Source organism: Parasteatoda tepidariorum, chromosome 2 (genome assembly GCF_043381705.1).
Source record: "Parasteatoda tepidariorum isolate YZ-2023 chromosome 2, CAS_Ptep_4.0, whole genome shotgun sequence".
NCBI lineage: Eukaryota > Metazoa > Arthropoda > Arachnida > Araneae > Theridiidae > Parasteatoda > Parasteatoda tepidariorum.
The window spans coordinates 24,763,883-24,787,287 of NC_092205.1; the positions used below are offsets into that span (position 1 = coordinate 24,763,883).

Sequence of the window (23,405 nt, forward strand, 5' to 3'; positions counted from 1 at the left end):
ATTCGAATCCCAGCGTTCATACTACAATATTTCGTTCATTCCTTCAATACACTAAGAATTTCCACTGTTCTGCACTCTTCAATCGATGACCCTGAACTAATAATTAGAAACTATGCTGGTCATAAATGGTTACAAAACCGTATAATTTGGTTTCCACGGTTTTTAACCGTACCAGATGTAGACAGTTTCAATACCTTAAAGGTAAAAAATGTTCCTAACTATAAACTTTATGGTTAATCGGATGGACAGACTGCTGCAGGTTAATTTACCGTAATTTCAACATGAAAATTCTAACAGTGTAACTCTAAAAAAGACACTCATCTTTCAACAGTAAATGTTTTGAAGATTTTACGTAGAAAAAGTGATGTTTGCACAGTTTAAAAGATCATGATTGAAACTTTTAGAAATTGTTTCCTTTTTACCCATGCAAAATTTGCATCGACCAAAATGAGCGTAGGAAGTTAAAAGTTTTTTCCCTTACCTTATACCATTATAATTTAAAAAAGCAATCTAATATAAATATCGATTTCAAAATTGATGGTCTCCTTACTTCGATCGATCTGAATTTTGTATGGGTAAAAATGACACCGTTTCTAAAAACTTCTAAAGCATGATCTTTCAAATTATGCCAACAGTTTTGCTATGTAAAACCTTCCAAGACATTTGCTGTTAGAAGAATTTTTTTTTAGTTAGAAGTGTTTTCATATTTTTATCCAACGTCTGTATATATTGCAATAAGTAGTAAGTACATTGCAGTAATACTCTGCAGAACTTAATACGTTTTGTGGGAAAATTTCTTCGAATGGTAACAAAGTTTAAATTTTAATGCATGATTATAGTATTTTTAGTAGTTTTTTTTTTTATTTAGTTAGATAGATATTTGTTTCGTAAATTAGATTTAAATAGTAAAACAATTCTTTTAGTATTAGAATTGTTTGTAGACACAAATATGGAGAGAAAAAAACTATTACATCCATATCCATCTCCCGCAAACAAAGACGATTTTTAGCAATTACAAGTCATTTATGGAAAATTTCCTCTTTAATCACGGTATTTAAATTAAGTAGTACTAGCAATAAACGAGATTGTCTGCTCTCCTAAATAAGAAAAATTGCCATTTTGATTGCAAAACTTACTCCCTTGCTAAATAAAACAAATAGATTATAAACAAAACTAAAGGCGATAAGAATAAAAATACGCAATTAAAGTATCGACCATAAGCATATCGATTTAAAAAAGAAAAAAATAAATAAACTAAACATAACTTGTTTATTCTACCTCATTTTAAACGCAAATGTTATTATTAGATTCAACTTTGCTTCGTTTATTTGCTCCATTTATTATTCATTATTATATGATCACTTTTAAAACAGAATGCATTACGAGTTTGCAAACAACGAAAACGATCTTACCATAGATGCAGACTATTTCTTAAGGCATAACTTCAAAAACTACCTGATATAGATTTTAAGAAACATTCATAAATGGCAACAGAAACTAAAAGAAAAGATGAAAGAAAAAAACTTTTTGGGTGAACTTTTTTAATAATTAGTTTATTTATTTTCTTCGGAAAGAAGCGTGGCTGCCCTACTTTAATGCGAAACCTGTTTATTCTAAATAGCCACTGACGCAATAGTAATGTATAGGGATTTTTACATATAATTCGTAAAAAGAGAGGGAAAAAAACTAGTTGTCAATCATTTGTCTGCTTCCAAGTTCAGCGGTATCCTGCAGACCCAGTGGCCCTTTCGTTCTCATTTAATTGGCATTAACCCTATTCGAATACAAGTGAAATCATTGAGAACTCCTGTACTCTTTCCATAGATTACGGTTAATGAAATTTTCAAACGGTAATTGATATTTCTAAAGAATATTGCATAAGTCATGCTGTGAAAAGTTCGAAAAGCAAATTGAATCAAGATAAACCTCTAGCGTTTCATATTTTTCAATTAAAAAGGAATTTTAACTTGTTTGTAAAACTCATTTCATTTTACTACTTATTACGAAAATGAAATGATTAAATTATCGTTTTCCATACATTACAGTTAATAAATATTTCAAACGATAATTCGTATTTCTAAAACGATATTAACAAAGTCAGTTTGCGAAAATTTCAAAGAGCAAATTGAAGGCAAAGCAAATCTCAAATACTTCATATTTATTTATTACTTACAATTTTTTTTAAAAATTTCGCTTCTTTGAAATATTTACTTCATTTTATTATTTATTGCGTGCATAAAATGACATTCATTTGAAATGAATTTACAGTTTGTATGTAATAATAAAATTTACTCTTTCCATAACTCGCAATTAAGAATCTTTCAGTCAATAATTGATGTTTTTTTAATGTGAAAGTCACACTGTGAAATGTCCCTAGAGCAAATTGAATTTAAAATTAACAGTTAGAAAATTTTAAAGAAAATATCAACACTTTTAGAATTTTCATTTAAATTGCAGAAATTTTACTTTGTTTTAACTTAAAACTTTATTCTTAAAAAGTGGTAGCAAAAAATGTAGTTTTTGTTACTCTTACCATGAAACTACTATGAACAACAAAAAGGAAAAAAAAAAGGGGGGGGAGTATTCAAGATAAGATGTAGTTCGTTAGTTTCTTATTTTAACCATCTTGCAAATTTTAAAATGTCATGTGAATTAAGCTTCAAATTTAAATAGCATATTTATTCCCATTTTCATTAATAGTTACAGTTGTGTAGACAAGGGGTAAAAACTTATTAAAAATTTGAGATTTTTTTTTCTAATGAAACATCAAAATACCAAATAATCGTATTTTCTCATTTTTCATAAAGCTCATACGATGATTTATATACAGAAAAAATTTTAATAGTTCTCAAACGAATTTTAACAGAATGTCACCAATAAGATTAAATTCTCGGTTTAGCTAATTTAATTTAAAAAAGTTAAAACATTATAGGGTAAACTAACCAGTGAAGGAACACTTAAGCTTCGCTTGCCTTTTAAAAAATCATATTAATTTCAAAATTCGTAATTTCAGTTAAATGACAGTGTCAACATATTTGTTACTAATTGCAAATTATGNAGACTATAAAAATACTCTCATTTACGCATAGATGGCAGCACCACAAAGCTGCTTATCTCAAAAATCTATTGTTTTCATACTATTTCTAAATGCATGAAAAACCGTAAAGTTTTGTACTCATTGTTTTTAACCATACGTGTTATAAACGGTTTCAAAACCGTAAATGCAAAAAATAATTCTTTACCGTGGGTAGTGTTCCTTCACTGGTTGGTTTACCCTATATCTTATGAACAATATAGAAATTTAAATAAAACCATTGAATATGCCATTTAGATTTAATTATTTTAACACGTAAAATAATCAAACCTTTTTTACGTCAGTTTTATTTATTTATTATTATTTTTTACTTTACTAAAGCCGTTTACAAAACCTATTGACCTACGTAATAAATGAACAAATTGAAATTGTTATGTTTTCATTTTAGACATCGTAATTACATGTCAAAATGTCGGAAGAAGTAAACAATGAGTTTTAATAAGACAATTAATTCATTTAACATCTTATTCAACCTCCCTTTTCAAATAATGACATAATAAATTGGCTTAAAGTAAATAAGGTCCACTGTGTAAATAAGATTAAGCCAAATAAAGTTAATAACATTTGTTGACAAGAGATTTTTAGAGTGTTATTTCGACGTTACATTAAATTTCAATTAGTTCTTGTATGTATTATTTACATTAACTGATCAATGTCGCCTTATTTATATTGCTGTGGGTATTAAAAGTATTTATATTAGAAACATGGTAAATCATTTTAAGGTATCTAACTAATGCAAAAACATGATTTTGAACAAAATTATCGAAATTGAGTTTATTATAAATTTAAAATTCCTGTACTCTTTCTAAAAATATTTTTGTTCCTAAAAATATTTTCTAAAAACTTCTTCTTCTGTTCTAAAAATGTTTTTGTGCAAGGGTGATAACAGAGGATAGACTATTGGTTTTAAGTCTTTAAATTTGTTAAAATGTCAAAAAAAGGTTGTTTTTCTTCAAATTTTATATTTTTTTCATATTTTACACCACACGATATCTCCTGCTGCTTTTAAAATAATTGTCTACAATTTTTCGTGAGTGTTTATGATTATAGCACACATATTTTGAACTGCAGACTGTAAGAAAAAAAAAGAAATTCATTTTTTGTGCATGTTTTTTTGCATTGATTCCTATCTCAGTAGTATATGCACTTGCTATTAAGATAATAATTCAAAACATTGTTGATAGCCTAATAAATGAAATCCTCAAAGGATTGTTTGTTTCAGGCAAAAGAAATATTTTACAGTGTTCAGCGTATATTCAACAAAAAAAAGTCCTTATTTTTACCTAAAAATGGCCATATAAAAAGAATGTAATGAGATATAATGATAATCGTTTTGCTAGATTTTGCTGAGTTTTTACACATAATTAAAAAAAAAAAAGTTTTTGAAAATTTGATATTAATGTTTAAAAACAAGTTATCGAAACTAGTCTGAAACCTTAAATTAATTGGAAATTTTCGTAGCCCTCAATGTATTTATTTATTTATTATTTATTCATTTTTTTTTCTTTTTGGTAGCATGCCTCCAGGCATGAAGTTTTCAGAATCATATATTATGTAGTTTTCTAAATTATACATGATGGGTTCTGCTCGTATTTTGCTTTTAAAATATATGATTCATAATTTCGATTATGCAGTGAAANAGGGGCCGTTCAAAAAGTACGTACATCCCGAAGGGGGGGGAGGGGATTTGCTATTATGTACGGTTTTGTACGATGGGGAGGGGGGGAGGTATTATACAAAGTACGTACTTTATAAACATACACCAAATTTAAATTTGACTTCATCCTACACACTCCTTAAGTAAATATTTAATTTTATTTAAAACATAATTATTTTAATTTTTATGAAAAAGGGGGTAGACTAATAAAATGTACGTACTCTAAGGGGGGGGGAGTAAGACCTTATGTACGGTAATGTACGAAGGGGGGGGAGGGGTTTAAAATTTCTCCATTTTTGTGTACGTACTTTTTGAACGGCCCCTTAGATAAGTACAAAATGAAGATCAAACAAAGGAAAATTATAGACATATGAAAAAAGGGGGGAAAGAAAAATAATAATGAAAAAAAATAACAAACAACTGGAAAGAAGAAAAAAAAGGATGAAATTTTTTTAAAAATCCGAAAAATAAAAGATGTAATCTTTTCATCAGCTCACACGATTATATCCGCAAAAAAGAAATTTTTTCCTTTGTTTTATCTTCGTTTTGAATATATACATATACACAGGATAGTTAGACAATGGTGTGTAGTGGTCTCTGACAAAATATAAAAATATTTTTGCACCTCACATTTTTACTATTTCAGAAAATTAATCTTTAAATAGGGCAAAAGCTGTTAGGTATGATACATGTATACTTTCAAAGATAAGGAAGAAGATGTGATTTTAAAATTTATATTAATTTACTTAAGGAATAGATGAGGAATATTTCGTAAATGATTATATGCAGCCCATCCTCAAAGGTCATGAAGATGAAGGGTTAATTTAATTCGAATTCTATCAAAGTGGAACAAACTTTAATTTTCAAGGAAGAGGAACCAAATAACGTTATCTTACGGCACTTTCCCGAAGTATCATCGAACAGGAAATTAAAATGTTTTAATTTTTATGGAGAAGAATACTTCCGCAAAAGGTGCTACTTTTTCAGAAAAGATCGAAAGAAATGCAATAATAGGCTATTGAGAAAAGCAGTGAAATTGTGTAATTCAATTTTTTAAACAATCGATTCTTAATTTTGGAAAAACAATATTGCCCTACTATTTGTGTAACATTACCCGCATCAGTGGTAGAATTTTCATTCTAAAATTATGGCAAAATAACAGGCAGTGTTCTGTCCCTCCGATTAACCGTAAAGTTTACGGTAAAGAACATTTTTTACTTGTAGGACTTATCATGAATACAAAACCATTGTTTTTTAACCATCTACAACTAGCATGGCTTCAAAACCCTAAAAAATACATTTAACTGGACAAAAAAGCTATGCTTTTTGTTAGGTGATCGGCATTGGAGACTGAAGGTCACAAATTTGGGAGTACAGGACACTAAAAACTCCCTCTTCGTGTGTTAAAGAAAATATTGTAGTGTCAACGCTAGGACTCGAACCCCAGTTCTATCGATCATGTGACTAACAGATTAGCCCTCTCGATTTTAATATGTACGCAGTTGCAAGGAACTAAGGAGTTTCATTAGGTGTACATAGTTAGCACGATAAAATTCTGGTTGTTTAACCATATTAGGTGAAAGTAGTGAATAAACCGTTTTTCTCGCTGTTAACAGTTTGAATACCATCTTATTCACGGTTATTTGACTATTTTATTTGAATATGGTAAAATAACAATTAAATAAATTGTTATTTAACTATTTTTCCGAGAAATTTCTTGCAGTGATTGGTTTTGTTAATTTGGTACTACATTGCAGTATATTTAAATTAGCATTTCTGTGAAACAGAAATTAGTTTTCATATAAAACTGTGTGTTATTCTACATTTGTATGAAACAACAATCTTTATCTTTGCAATCGAGTCTTTAACTTTGCAAAACTATTGGTACTCTGCTTTTCAAAATAACGGAGTCCTATTTTATACTGAAACAATATAGTTAAAATGTTTGAAAGTAACGTAGAGCTAAATTGAATCTCATTTGTAAATCTATAGTCAGAATATAGTGCAGCAATTACAAAGGAAAAAAAGATCAATATTAACATTGACAGAAAACATTGTAAAATAAAAGGTTTAACAAATATGTAGCATAACTGCAAAGTTTTACTGGTCCCGCAGTGGGGTGATCGTTACGACACGGTTCCGAGCAGATCACCGAAGTCAAGCATCACTGTTTGCGGTCAGTGTGTGGGTGGGTGACCACTTGGATTAGTCTGCGTAGGGACCGAGGGTGTGCGGTATTGGTCCTCGTAAAACTGTTCTACTGTAAAGTGCTCGACTTCGCGTGCAGGTCGTCGGGCTACCGAAGCGGGGGTGCCATCGATTCTGCAGAGGATCAAAATTGTGATGGCATGTCTTCGGATCATCTTCAGGGATGTTTCCCAGACCGTCGCCAATAGCCCATTGTGCAGCTCTAGTGCGACGTAAATGAACTACAACAAGTAAAGTTTTACTGAGTTCTCGAATAATTCAATTTTGATATTTCAAATGTGAGCTTATTGATTTATTTTTTTGTATAGACAAATTTTTTATAATTTAATTTTAAAAAAAATATAATTTTGATCATCACATTCGCCACCTCGCTAAATACGATAAAATAGTACATTTTGCGAATAAAACAGTGTTTTAGTGAAAGTATTGGTGAATGATTTTTTCTTTGATTGATGATCTTGAAGAAAAACATATATCCAAACTCGATCCAAAAATCAGTATTTTTTATTCGATTTCAGTAATTTTCGGTAGACGCGCCTCATAATGATTTAGAATTGGGTTCAAATAATAAAATCCTGAAACAAACTACCGTAAAATAGTCTTTCTTCTATGGAAAAAAATTTACTAACTAATAATTTACTGGCTAATATTTTGAAATCCTTATATATTATACATATAGCGTAGAATTTTAAATTTAAAATGAAAGTTAAAAAAAGAAAATTGTAATTCTTTATTTGGAATAGTAACACAATTTTATAAATGTTTCAAGGACCATACGAACTCTATGCTTGACTCAGGGGCCTAACAGAATGTATGTTTAAGCACTGACAAAATAAAAATTAATATTTTTGCTTGCGTTTATATTCCATTTGACGTTTAGAAAATAATTAACTGCGAAAGTAAAAGTTGGTAAGTTTTTCTCTTTTCCGGCTAAGTGTCAGTTATCGATTATAATATTTGCATAGACAATGAAAAAAAAATGATATTTAAACGGACATAATCAATAATTTTTGTTTAAAAAGAGAAGAAGAGGCCTTTTTAACGAAGGTGTAGAAATGAGGAGAGAAAATTTTAAATGATTCACAAATGAAGTGATGTTGGATATTTCTAATATATTTGACCGTACCTTTCGAAACATAGAAATTACAAGAGCATCATTAAATCACAATTTGAGAAATAAGGTGTGTGGTATTTTAGATACTTTATTTTAATTCCTGAGAAAATTATGCCTTGCTGCAATCAGCATTTTTCGCAAAATAGTTTCGTATTACCCAGTTGTTTGTTTTTAGCTATTTAATAAATATATTTATTTTTGCACAATTTAAGCTGAAAATAAATTTTCAACGTCAGCCAAATTGGTTTTTATTGACTATAATTGGTTGGCTATAACAAATTAAATTTTTCAAAATCTAAAAGCAGATAAATATCTATTAAATAAATAATCTCACGAAACGGTAAAATATTACTTGATTTATAAAAAAAAAATTAAAAAAAAAAATTCATTGGCTTCAAAAATATACAGATGGAAATAAAAGTCAACATGTTTCTAGCACTCAAAAATAGGCGCCCATTCTCACGACTTGCTTTAGTGAAATTACATACATTTGTAGGCCTATTTGCTCAATTTAGGCTTATAAGTTGTAGTTGTAGTTCATTTACATCGCATTAGAGCTGCACAATGGGCTATTGACGATGGTCTGGGAAACATCTCTGAGGATGATCTGAAGACATGCATCACAATTTTGATCCTCTGCAGAGGGGACGGCACCCCCGCTTCAGTAGCCGACCTGCACGCGAAGTTGAGCACTTTACGGTAGAACAGTTTAACGAGGACTGATACCGCACACCCTCGGTCCCTACGCAGACTAATCCAAGTGGTCACCCACCCGCGCACTGACCGCAGCCAGTGATGCTCGAATTCGGTGATCTGCTGGGAACCGTGTTTAACGATCAGTCCACTGCGGGACTTAGGCTTATAAGCCTTTGTCATGTAGAAAGACAGGTAGAACAATTTAGAGGAATATCACAAAGAATACATCCAGGGTTACGACGGGATTCGAACCCGCCACCTCCACGCTTCACACTGCGTTTGACGGGCGATACCGCTCGGACAGGGAGGCCCCCTCACGACTTGTCTAAGAAGAAAAAGTGATTTGAAATATAAAACTTAAAGTTGCCAACGAAAAAAAGAAAAGAAAAGTAAGAAACAAAATTAAATATGAAAAAAAAGAAGGCAGAAATCAAATAAACGCAAATCAAAAATTTACCCTAAAATCCAAAATGGCGGGGGATGAGGACTCTTCAGACAGAATTATGAATAATTTACTAATCAGCTTTCAATAAAAGTCTTTAACATAAACAACAAATATATGATATAATGAAGTTTAAAATCAATTAAATATGAAATAAATCTTTTCGACATCTTTCAGCTTGGATAATTTTGAAATGGAAATCCGGATATTCCCCATACGTACCCTATAGTTACATAGTAGCAAGAGGAAACATCACTTTAGAAAGCATTCGATCAAGTTGCCGGATTTAGTGAATGACGTGCTTCGCTAACTGTAACTGTCACACCTCTTTGATTGTAATTTGATCCATTATTCATCGGAGCGATCATTTCCTCCAGGGTGGAGTTCGAACGCAAAGATAAGAAAGTTCTAAATCGAACAAAAAGGATAAGGTCATCATTTTCCCCCTTTTCTTATAATGAGTCCACTAATGAGCCCTCAGTACTTTTTTTTTCTTTCTCGTTAAATTGTTCGAAAATCATTGGTCACCTTGCAGCTATAACCTTAGAGATTTAGCTAACTATTATTAGAGCAATTCAAAATCGTTTACCCATGTAGATAAAATTCAAACTATATCTTTTATATTTGTTCTTGCGATTCCTAAGCCATTTTAATTAGAGGATATCAAAAGTTTTCATCAAAAATCTTTTTCCATTATTTTCATCAAAATTAGCCTTAACGAGTGAAGGCACTGTCACATTTTTAACATGTTTGTCCTCAAGTGCTCGATGACATTGTGCTGAACACAACTTATTAAAAAAAAAATTATATTCTTAATTTTGCTATCACTTTTTTAAATTTTCTAAGATTTTTTATTTGCCGACCGGCCTGCGTAGGGGGCAGGGAACTGTCCTTACATCAGAAAGGTTCTGGGTTCGAATCTGGGGCAAGACATGGATGTTCTTTCCTTCCCTGTACTATCTGTCCTCACTGTGGGAGCGACGTTGGCCCACCTAATATGGCGCCCCTGAAAGAGAGGCCAACAAAATCGCGCTGTAAATGCCTGAATTGACGGATATTAATTTTTTATTTTAGGTTTAAAATTAAATTTTTTATTTTCTTTCTCTTTTTCAGTACGAACCCTGAGTCTAGATATGAATTTGTCTTTGTATTCATGTATAAGCTCAAAATGAATAAAATAAGTTAATTCATGGTTTCAACGCTTAAAACCTTCCCCGCGCTTTTATCAGGTTCTATAGATTTAAATTATTTTTCTTTTGTGTAAATTTTTATAAGTCGCAGTGTGTTAAAATCATTGGAAGTTATTTTAATTAAATCAGAAACCAAATCATCAACATAACATTTGATACTGCTTTGTGTATATTTAGGAAAAATCAAGAATGTATAGTGCATATATTAAGAAATGTATACATTAAGCTTTATCATTAATTAAAATAAACCTTATTAAGACAGTATCTTAAGGTTAAAAGGAGCTCCATTTTGATATATTTTGCTGTTTTATGAGTAACAATAGGAAATATTATTGCTTTTATTACTTGTCCCCATGAAATGTCCTCACAATTCCATGATATGAAGCTAATTTGGTAATATACTATTTAATTATGTATTGTAGTTATGCTAATTATGTTTAAAAAAAAATTTAATGTTTTGTAAAAAAAAAAATTTAAATTTTGTAATTTAATTTTTTGTAAATTAAAGTAATTTTGTAATTTATATCTAAATTATCTTATCATTAAAATGGAGAGAAGTAATCAAATTTAAATTTAAAAAATTTATGCTATGTGTTCAAAATATTGACTAGTAAACTTTTTGCAGCAAATTTATAAAAATTAACTGCATTAGCCCCCACTTCCCTATATTAATCTAACATAAAAAAAAATAATAGAACGTTTGCAAAATATATAGCGCAATACCTGCCAGTCTTGCATTGTTATAGGTGCTTATAAAATTTAAAACTAAATGAACTATGAGAAAAAAAATGAAACATTCCGGATAATTTTTAATCTAATGATCGGTTTTCACATACCAGGACTCAATCCTAATAGTTCGAGGGCCAAATTTGAAATAGGTTCGTTAGTCAGTTCAGACGATATTTAAATAAGACACAAAAACGTATTTTTCTTGTATAAGTATACCTTTTTTTTCGTCGAATTTAGATTCTTGACCCTTAAAATATCGGAGGTAAAATATCGGTCAATCTTGAAATTATGTTCCAATAGTTTGGTCAAAAAAACGGTCGAAATTGTGGACATCTTAAATGGTATGCGAATTTCGTCATATATCAAGATGTTTTGAAGTGAATCGAAAAATGTTTTTTGCTAACAAATCATATTACTCGTTTGTCCTAGAATAATTCTATGTAAAAAAAAAGAAAGAAAAAGAATTATTTATTATTTTATTTAACAATAGTCGAAAAAATTTTGAATTGTAAGGTATAAAAAAAAATTTTGCATGATTTTAAAAAAAAATTTTTTTTGTGCGCAATTGGAGAATAGTTTCCATGCTATCAAAATTTTTAAAAAGTATAAATTTTTAAAAAGTATATCTAAAATTTCAATTTTATAAAATCTATTTGACCGGTTTTCTCCAAATTTTGGGAATTGTTATATAAAATATTATATAGTAACTTTATATAACTTTAAAATATTAAAAAATTTCTATACCTCACAATTCAAAATTTTTTTGATATGAAAAATAATTACGTCTGAGAATATGGAAAAAAAATTAAGAATATAACAAAATATGAAAAATGATAAATAATTATTAAAAATTACTTTTCTCTTGGAATTACCTACGGATGAACGAATTTTTATGTGTAAAAAAGTTTCGATTCACTTCAAAAGTACTCGAGATGATGATATACGCAAAAAATAAAATTTCAATATTAAGGGGATCCGGCCACCGTGTCGACCAAACTAATGTGACCATTCTTCCCAGATGCCGGCTACCGTCTGCTCTAATTAATTTTACCACTACTTGATTTAAAACAAACGCTACAAAAATATACAAACGGAAATAGTAGTTGACATGTTTCAAGCGCTTAAAAATAGGAGCCCATTTTCAAGACTTTCCAGACGAAAAAAAAAACAAAAGTGATTTGAAATTTTAAAAAAAAACGCAATTTTACCAACGAAAAATGGAAAAAGAAAGGTGAGAATCAAAACTAGAAAAGCCACACAGGCCGAGAGAGAAAAAAGATAGAAAACATGGAAAGCAAGGAAAAAAAGAAAGAAAAAAAAACAGTGGCCGAGAGGGGCAAATCAGAGAAAAATGCATTTCCGCACGCTCTGGAGAGATGGTGAGGAGATAATGTCTTTACTAATCGCCAATTAGGCGGCTAAAAAAAAATTTTTTTTTTCGAGGGGGGGCGCACTATTTCTACATGAATTTTCTTCTTTTTTACACCCTAAAAAGCTTAGAAAAAATCGTGAACATGAAATTTTTTCTTTGTGACATACTTTAAATGTGACATACTCTTTCTGATATACTCAGATAAATCTGAGCCATTTATTCAGGTAAAACGATTTTTACATAAATATAATATTATTATAATGTCTCCCTAAAATGTATTTATAGAGATTTCATACTATAAGATTATATTTTAGTATAAAAAGGAAAAAGAAAAAAATTTAATCAAAGTTCGTAAATTGAAAAAATCGGGAAAAATTTAAAATTGGTATTTTGTCATTTTAAGTATGTCACAAAGAAAAAATTTCATGTTCAATATTTTTTCTTGCTTTTTTAGGGTAAGTGGCACGTAGTGGTAGGGTGTAAAAAAGAAGACATTTCATGTAGAAATAGCGTGCCCCCCCCCCAAATAAAANAGGTTCGTTAGTCAGTTCAGACGATATTTAAATAAGACACAAAAACGTATTTTTCTTGTATAAGTATACCTTTTTTTTCGTCGAATTTAGATTCTTGACCCTTAAAATATCGGAGGTAAAATATCGGTCAATCTTGAAATTATGTTCCAATAGTTTGGTCAAAAAAACGGTCGAAATTGTGGACATCTTAAATGGTATGCGAATTTCGTCATATATCAAGATGTTTTGAAGTGAATCGAAAAATGTTTTTTGCTAACAAATCATATTACTCGTTTGTCCTAGAATAATTCTATGTAAAAAAAAAGAAAGAAAAAGAATTATTTATTATTTTATTTAACAATAGTCGAAAAAATTTTGAATTGTAAGGTATAAAAAAAATAATTGCATGATTTAAAAAAAAATATTAAAATTTGTGCGCAATCGGGGAATAGTTTCCATGCCATCAAATTTTTAAAAAGTATATCTAAAATTTGAATTTTATAAAATCTATTCTACCGATTTTCTCCAAATTTTGTATTTCGTCATATAAAATTACAAACTTTAAAATATTAAAAATTTCTATACCTCACAATTCAAAATTTTTTTGATCATTACAAAATATGAAAAATAATAAATAATTATTAAAAATTACTTTTTGCTTGGAATTACCTTCGGATGAACGAATTTCTATGAGCAAAAACGTTTCGATTCGCTTCAAGAGTACTCGACAGATGGCGATATACGCAAAAAGTAAAATTACAATATTAACTTTTTGTTTACGGCTGGTATAACAGGGGGATTAGAATGGTGGGCTTCATCACACTAAGCGCCGTAAGCAAAAGTTTAAAAGGATCCGACCGCCATCCCGATCAAACTAATGTGACCATATTTCACAGATTCTGTCGACCGTCTGCTCTAATTAATTACCATTACTTGATTACAAACTTCATTCGCTTCAACACTATGCAAATAGAAATAGCAGTTGACATGTTCCAAGCGCTCAAAAACAGGAGCCCATTTTCGAGAAATGGAAAAAGAAAGGGGAGAATCAAAACTAAAAAAACCACACTTGCTGAGAGAGAAAAAAGGCGGAAAACAGAACAAGAAAAAAAAAGTGACCGAGAGGGGCAAATCAGAGTAAAATACATTTCTGCACGCTATGGAGAGATGGTAAGGAGCTAATGTCTTCGCTAATCGTTGGAGGCTTTACCACATTCCTTGTGAGTGCACCCACATCGGACAAATAAGACGCGCTTTAATATTTAGACTTAAGGAACGCCATATATGTGTCCACTATTAAGAATATGAAATATCATCAACTTCTGCACATTGTTGGAATCTTGGGCAAAAAAAACACAGTAGAATAACGACATTAGTTCCTCCCCAACTCTTCGTAACGTATGGAAATGCATGCCACACTGATTTGCCCCTCTCGGCCTGCAGTTTTTCTTGTTCTGTTTTTCATTTTTTCTCTCTCGGCTACTCTGGCTTTTCTAGTTTTGATTCTCACCTTTCTTTTTCCATATGAAACTTTACGTTTTATATTTCAAATCACTTTTGTTTCTTCTCTTTACCGTCTGGCTACTCTTGGAAATGGGCATATGTTTTCGAGGGCTTGACACATGTCGACTGTTATTTCTATTCTGTATATTTTTGAAGCGAACGAAGTTTTTAATCAAGTAATATCTCACGACTTCAATTTCTTGGGATTATTTATCTAATTAGTTAGCATGTTTCAGATTATTAAATCAAATATTATTCAAGGTGTTTCGTAGTTTGTCTTTTTTTTTTTTTTTGCGCACTTTACATTGGAGTAAACATTAAAATTACTGAAATGTAGTCTTTAGAAAAAAAATCATGTGTTTCTAATAATTTCAGAAACATTTCCCTGTTACATTTTTACTTTCAAAGATAAGCAAACGAATTAATAGAGCGTTATTTATGTATTTATCATTTTTTTTATTCATTTCTTTATCTGCTTTTATGAAATTTTTAAGCTTAAGTTAATGTACAAAAACTAAAAAGACTCTAAGACGTACTTTTCGAATGAAAAACATAAAAATTGAATAAATTATAATCATAAAATAAATTTACTCATTTTACTTTCAAACGATAAAAAGGGATTTTTTTTTTCGTGATAAAGGCACTATTAACGAATCAAAAAAATAATCCAAATATGCAACGTTAAAGTTTTGAACATAAAAAAACGAATTGGCTAACTATTTTTTTTTTCAGTTGGTACTTAGAACTTTTAAGAAATCGTCCAAGCATTACGTACATTAATTGCACTTAATGTGTTTATTTGGACGGAATAAATTTTTCTTAATGTGAAGAAAATCACATTTTCATTACCTGTCGTTTAAAAAGAAAAAACTAAATGGCTGTAATAAAAAATATAAAAAAAGAATTGATTTTGTTTCTTCATTTTTCAGAAAACTTATTATTTCTAATCAAGATACATTTAAATGCTTTTATAGATTGAAATGAAACGGAAGAATTAAAAAACGCTTGAGTCACTCCCTGAAATTTCTTTCAATTTTAAATGTCATCATAGTTTTCAGTTGATATTTGCAATGATTACAGTTTATTAAATTTTTAATCTATACATATAATAAAATAAAGAAATTGTGTGGTCTGATTTCGAGTACACCATAGGTACTAAAAATACGAATTGCAGCTTGAAGCTAAATGGGTACAATTGTAAACAAATTACAAAGCCCGATTTCCAAATTATTAATTAGATTTCTAATTATTATTTTTTTAGATCTATTGCTGATGCGTTTCTTTCCCTTCTTTCATTTTTCTTTTATTTTTTTTACGATGTTAATATTTTTGCACTTAGAAGCACATCAACGAACGAAACGTTCAGACTAGAATTCTGAGTTTAGTTTTATTTTTCCCGATTGATTTATTCAGATCATTTCCTTCAAAATGAACAGTGTGTTTTTCTTTACAAGATTTTTTCTTATTTTTCAAAACAAATTGAGAAACTCACTTTTTTTTTCACTATTTTTGCTCCGAAATTTTAAAATTGTGAAATCTTTGATACAGATATTAATAAGTATCACTGGATTTTTTTTTTTTTTTTTTTTTTTAGATGGTTTGCTATTCTTTTCTCCCTCTTTGAGCATAATTAAAATATTCAAGATTAATGCGTATGTTCAATTTTTTTTAAATTATTTATTATTATAATTTTTGTAATTTGTTTAAACTTTTTCCTGTATAATTTTTTTTGTTAGTTATAATAGCTTGCGTGTAAAAAAGAATGAGGTTAGATCATAAAGAACAGTATTTTTTCANATATATATATTACTACTTCCATAGAAAAGGCACTTGTAATAATAATTACAGGTAGAGAGGTAGATCAAATGTAAATTATTAAGAATAAGTTTATATCTCTTAGAAAAATGCTTATATTAAAATGCTTTTGTTGCAAACTTTTCCACTTTATAGTTATATTAAATGAAAATGATTTTAAGTTTACTTAACTTTAACCAATCGAAAATATACAATTACTGTTTTTCACAAAGACACATTTTTTCTTATTGAGAAAGATGATTTTCGACGTCAATACCGATAATAAGGTGTTAATTTTCTGACTCAAAATAATAGTGTGATGTCGACGAAAATACAATATAACTTAAACGAAAATATAATATTACTATTTTTCACAAAAGGCATATTTTACAGTATTTTAAAAAATAGTTTTTGACTAGAATACTCCAATGAAAAGACTGATGACTTCTTTGGGTATTCTGGTTTTAAATAATGATAAAGAAATAAATTTTTATTATTTCTCTTAAGCGTAAGTATAGAAGATTGTACTGCCTTTCACAAAGATACGTTTAAATTATATTAAATATCAACTACAACTTTTCATTTCTTTTTAATCTTTTACCCGTTTTTTTTTTCCCTTTTTTTTCTTCATTTTTTCGTTTCTTTTTGTTTTGATAATCCCTTTTTGCGAAATCCATAGTGTGGTCAAGATTTTAGTTACAGGCAGTAAAATAATGATTCTAGTAGGAAACATTTTCTAAAAATTAAGCTATTTCACTAACATTTATTAAGATCATAATTGCCTAACTTATGTAATTAATAGATACATATGTTTGAATTATTGATTTGTAATGATAGGTAAAACAACTATTTTTATTATTAATTTTCTAAATTAAGAATCCATTATGAATTCATTAAAACATAAATGCTGCTATTACTAGCAAAAGTTTTGCTTAACAACGTATAAGTTAATAATTAATCAATTTTAATAATACTTTATGTGGATACTATAAGTAGTAACACTATACATTATAAATCTTGTTAAGTTAACAAATTGCAACTCTGCTAAGCCTAATCTTAATTACATAACATGGAGTGGGAGTTTGCCTAGAGATATTTACTTCCGAGTGCAAGTGTACCAAGAAAGAACGAAGACTATTGAGACGTTCTAATTGTTTTGGTTTCTTTCAAGTGCATTGAAGAGTAACGACCCATATTCACTTCTTAAACTAATTCATAGATATCATAATGTAGGTACATAACAAGTTCTAAACTGCCAAATTTTTGTGGAATATTCTCTTCTAACAGTCCCGAAATGAATGTTTTAGTTATTGATTTCGAAAAATTTTAAAACCATTTTCATTACCAGGACTCGCGTACGTATTCCAAACATATGAAGTGATTGAACCAATGTATAGTATTAAACCAAGTTTTAAAGTTGTTTAAAAAAGCATTTTTCATTACTGACAATGAATTCGATAACCACATAATGAGATTACTATCAAGATCTATAAATAATAAAACTATTTATACAATAGACTTAATATTTCTGCAGTTAATTTTCACTCTGAAATAGCTACCAGTTACCATCTAAATGCTGCTTATTTTCTCAAATTACCACTCTTTACTCATATAAAACTTGTGTGCACAAATATAATTTTGAGACTCATGTAGCCACAAGTGCCTAAATGAAAACACAGGATTAGTTTCTTAATATCAATTTTAAATCTCGTAAATTTAGAAAACACTGACAGTTGTTATATGACACATTGCTTTATTACGTGGATAATTCTCATAAGCCCTCTGTAGTTAACCAATATGTGAAGAGCTTATGGAAGAAGCAAATAAGCGACATATTCGGGAAAATAACATAAAGCAACAATATGGGTATGTTTAAGATTGATAATTAATTTGCTTTCATTTGACTTTGATTGATATTGATTTTGCTGTGATTTTAACTTTAACCTAACAAATCTTAGTTCTGAGTATGCTTGCATAATTTTTATTTCAAATTAAGTAGTGGTAAATAAAGTAAGGTAAAGAATTATAAGCCTCACTCTCAAATAAATATATAATAAAATTGCACGGTATCTATAATAATAAATTTTTAATAAATCTTATAATAAAATAATCTACAATAAAATAATCCATAATAAAATAATCTATAATAAAATAATCAATAATAATAATAACTTTTTACCCAGATTATAGTTACTTTGAAATTGTCACATACCTCTTTCTTCCAATAAGCTCTTCCTTTATGGAAAGAGATTTGTTAACACTCCCTATATTTCCTCTGCGGGAACATCACGAATCACCACTTTGAATTTTAAAAATTTTTTACCTTACTATATAAATCAAAACACATGCTAGACTACAAATTCTCCTTCAAAATTCTGCATGAAATTCATACTTAAACGATTGCTTTACATTTCAACAATTAATCACATTTTGAGGTTAGCATCTGGTGCAATATCTCTTCACCACTCCTGGAAAAACTCAAAAGATGTCAAAATGAAATGGCACGAGCAAGATGGTTTCGAAAGAAGAATATACATCGCGATTTCGACATTAATTATTTTAAATCATCATATTGACCATCATAAACTTAATATCAAATTCTTTGAAAAATGACTTACATTGTGATACTCCAAGATTTAATAAAATTTTCGCATTTGAAACCATGAAAGCAAACATCAACTCAAGACAGAGGCTACTCACTTTTGTAGCAATGGAACTTTATTTAGAATACAAAATATTCGAATTAAATGTAACTAGTTACAAGATGAATGAGAAAAGAGCCGCTATTGGCCTCAGGCGCCCAGATAAATATTAATGATGATGTTAGTAATCACTTTTGTAACCACCGTTAGTTCAGTTACCACTTTATTATACTATAAAAGCGAGTTAAAATTAAATTTAATATTTAAAAAATTTTTAGTGTTTGTATTCATTTAATTAATGTTTAAAGAGAGAGGAGTGCAAAGAAGTTAATTAGATAAAAGCAAATGCATTGAAAAAGTACTTACATGAGAGGAAGTATTCCAGTTTGATGTAAAAAAATGGTTTAAATTTTTTGTTCCCATTTTGTTCGAAAAAAGTTTCCGTGCAAAGAGCACTCGAGGACAAACACTTGCTACACATTTTTAATCAATCGATGGAAATTGCTTTCAGATAAAAAGCAATACTTGTCTCCAATCAATTGATGATCATGGTTTAAAGAAGCCACACATTCACATCAAGTACTAGATTAAAAATAGGAGAGTATCAAACTAATGAACTCATTTGTTAATTGAAGAGTTTTCAAACAAATTCTTTTGCTTATACCATTTCGCTAAGTCCAGGAGTTAATTACAGAGTTGAATTCGAGAACTATAACTCATCAATTTCCATTTCATCAAATCCAGAAGTTAACAACACAGTTTGTTTCAAGAACCGTTACGAATGAATTTCCATTTCGTCAAGTCCAGAAGCTAACAACACAGTTTGTTTCAAGAACCGTTACGAATGAATTTCCATTTCGTCAAGCCCGGAAGTTGACAACACAATTGGATTCGAGAACTATCATACGGATTAAAAATCATGATATTCTAAAAGTGCAAATTAATTCTCGAAATTTGTACTTTTGTTGTTTTGCTGATGACTAGAAGTTCTCATCTCTTCTATCATAATTTTTTTTTAAATACTCCGTTAATGGGTTCTATACAATATCGCCACAAACAAAATAAGATTCAGTAAAAAGAATGTAAATTAGATAAGCCATTCAACAAATTTTTACCTAAATTTTTTCACAAAATTACAATTTATTTTTCGTAGAACTACATTATTTTTATAAGTTCAGCCAAGATATTCTTAAAATTCGTACTACTGAAACGAACTTTTGTCATTTTCTCATAATTCTAAAGTCATGTTCAATAATGGCAAACTAATTGGCTAAATTCGACGGTTTCTTCGTCTTTAACTTGTAGCAGAAACACCTTTAAATTCCTAAGAAAAGATATAGTTTACATTCTTGTAAGAATTCTAGAAGATATTAATGAAATAAGCCAATTATTTTGGAATATTTCTTTAAATAAGGAATGGAATTCATTGTTGCTCACGTGTTGTGTTGTGTGTCAAATGAAGTGACATCCAACCGCGCGGAAGTAATGAAAGTAGTATTCTGTCGGAGAAAAAGATTCGATAGAATTTTTGTCGTTTTTTAACTGGGGTATAACCCAAGACGAAATGGCGACCTACATTTGAGAAATGAACTTTTCAAAAAGTCGAAAGTGTTACTCCGTCTCCTTCCGGCGAAACATACATCTTATTTAGAGGATCTCTCTGCTACTTTTTTTTCGATTTCAGATAACTCTATTTTTTCGTTCAAATACGGTAAAATGTATTTTTGAGATCAAAAGGATTTCGGTAACTTGAAACAAAGTCCAAATTTTTTTTTGACTTTATATTTATATGTTTTTTTTTTTTCATTTTNTTTTTTTTTTTTTTTTTTTTTTTTTTTTTTTTTTCCTTTTTGCAAGCGGATTTCATTTAACTACTACCGTGAACGGCAATAATCTATGGTGAAAATAGGAAACAAAATTATATTAATTTAAAATTATAGGTAAAATTGGATACTTACAACTCGTGAAGAAGTGAAGTGACTGCGTGTAACCACGTGATTTAAAAAAGATTTGATTGGATGCTTGTAGGCGACGTCACGCTTGTATATCGAACCTGAATGGCTTCTCAATCGACCGATGCCTACGTGGACGTCATTTACATGTATCCAGTTGTGAGATAGCGGTTCCAAAATGGTGTTCCGCGGGGACCCTTGGGCTTTGTGAAATATGTTACAAGTTGACATTCATGGCGGGTGATCTAGGTGGCCAAATCATTCGCTAGAATTCTCCAGAATGTTCTTTAAACCAGTCACGAACAATTAAGGCAAGTGATAAGGTGCATTGTCATCCATAAAATTCTATCCTAGTTTCAATACATGAAATCCATTGGACGGCTACAAGTGGTTTCCAAGTAGCTGAACATAACTTTTTCTAATCAATGATCCGTGCTATCGGATCATAAGACCAGTCACTGAATGAAAAAGCAGCCTACGCTATTATGAAGCCAACACTAGACTTTGTTGTCAACTTCAGTTCGTGGCTTCGTGGAGTTTGCGCAACCCTCGTATTCTCCCTTTCAGCTATGACCCACTGGAATCGTGATTCATCTGAACAAGCTAAAGTTATCCAGTCGTCCAGGTCCAGCCATTATGATTCAGGAGAAGCGCTGGACATGATACCACGCTGTTAGTGGAGATACTCAAATTGATCATCTGCTACCATATACCGTTGCAACGAAATTTCGCCTCATTGTCCTAATGAACATGTCCTCTCACGTTGATGCTTGCTGTTATTTCACGCAATGTTACTTGTCCGATAACACTGTTAATTCTATGCACGCGTCGGCTGTCTCAGTGACTAAGTGCAGGCGGTAGATCACTACGTTGTCCGTGATTGGAGGATATGCCAGAAATTTTACATTCTCGGCACACTCTTGACTCAGTAGATCAAGGAATGTTGAGTTCAATCACAATTTCTGAACTGGAATGCCCCATGCGTCTAGCTCCAACTACCGAGTCTGATAAATTCTCATCTTGTGGTCATAATTACATCAGAAATATTCTCAGATTAATAACTTGAACACAAATAAAAGGCCTTACAGTGCACTACTACCCATACATACATTTTGTACGCTATACTACTGCCATCTGCCTCTTTGACTTTGGCTATATTTTATGACTTTTGTCAACTCATTGTAATCAAAATTAAGTTTGATCACTGTTTTCCATCTGTATGGTCGTTATACGTCATTCTAAAATACTTAAAAAACATGACATATCAAGTAAAAATGTTTTTCTTTATTCGGATCTAAACAATATTGTCATTTCATAGTTAGTAACTAAGTTCTAGCTTTCTCCAAAATTTAAATTTCTAGTGTCTAGTGAATATTTTAAATTTCACCAGCACTTGAAAAATATGACCACATTAATATCAGATTTTGCATATTTTTGTATAATTTATTCACATTTTTTTAAAACGCAAGTGAGACGTTAAAGCAAAAATTTGACACAGCTTTGTACATTTTGTAAAAATCTCCCTACAAACGTGGAATATATGACGGTTTAATTATTTAAACAAGTGGGTATTGCTTTAAAAAAAAAAAATACTTCAATCATTTAAACGTAAAAATTTTTAATTGCCATAGTTTTTTACAAACACATCTTCCTTTACTGGGAAATTTAGAATTTAAATTTTAGAATTTAGAACTCTGATACGATGTTAATATTCAGGGTCAAAATATTTGCCTAAAAATACATTTTTACCTAAACGAAAATATACTATTCTGTTTTTGACAAAAATGCGTTTACCTTTTTTGAAAAGAATTTAATACTTCGGTAAAATGTTAATTTTTTGACTCAAAATATTTGTACAATAGTTAACTCGAGAAATTTTACTTAAAAAAAATATACCATTTAAAAAGAAGTTTTTTTACAAAGACATATTTCCCCATACTGAAAAAGGTGGTTTTAGAATACTCCGATACGATGTTAATTTTCTGACTCAAAATATTTGTATGAAAATAAATTTTTACTTAAACGAAAATATACTATTCTGTTTTTGACAAAAATGCGTTTTACCTTTTCTGAATAGAATTTAATACTTCGGTAAAATGTTAATTTTCTGACTCAAAATATTTGTACAATAGTTAACTCCAGAAATTTTATTTAAAAAAAAAATACTATTTAAAAAGACAAGTTTTTTTACAACGACCCTTTTCTGAATCGAATTTAGTATAGTTTGTCTGAACTAAGAACTCCCCTAGCCATTCGTCTGGACTCATGGCGGTGACTATGGTAACGAGGTATAACCATTTCAAGTAGGGTTGTGGAGTAATTGCTTAGGATAGGTTTCGGCTCGGGTCAGCGAGAAAAAGGGAATATTTTTCTTCGGTCTAATGTGTTAGCCCTATAGTGAAGAGAAGCTTCCCTCCCTGAAATGCTCTATTCTTGTTTCCATAGCAGCAGACGGCCCCAGACTTTGTGTCAAGGGGAGTTCTTACCGTAGACAAACTAT

At 29.9% G+C, this 23,405-nt stretch overlaps 1 protein-coding gene across 2 annotated transcripts in view; it reads right to left on the reverse strand.

The window, feature by feature from the left end:
- The window catches only part of LOC107447858 (lysophosphatidylserine lipase ABHD12-like), a 42,482-nt gene extending 22,610 nt beyond the window's left edge, over positions 1-19,872 (reverse strand). The window contains exon 1 of one of the 2 annotated variants that reach the window (XM_016062889.3): positions 19,320-19,872. In XM_016062889.3, coding sequence (XP_015918375.2) covers positions 19,320-19,434 — 115 coding nt within the window. In that variant the 5' untranslated portion in view covers positions 19,435-19,872. Of the gene's footprint in view, positions 1-1,412; positions 1,721-19,319 lie in introns of those variants that run through there. The other variant, XM_071177321.1, reaches the window with a different exon arrangement.
- Positions 19,873-23,405: the final 3,533 nt, after the last annotated feature.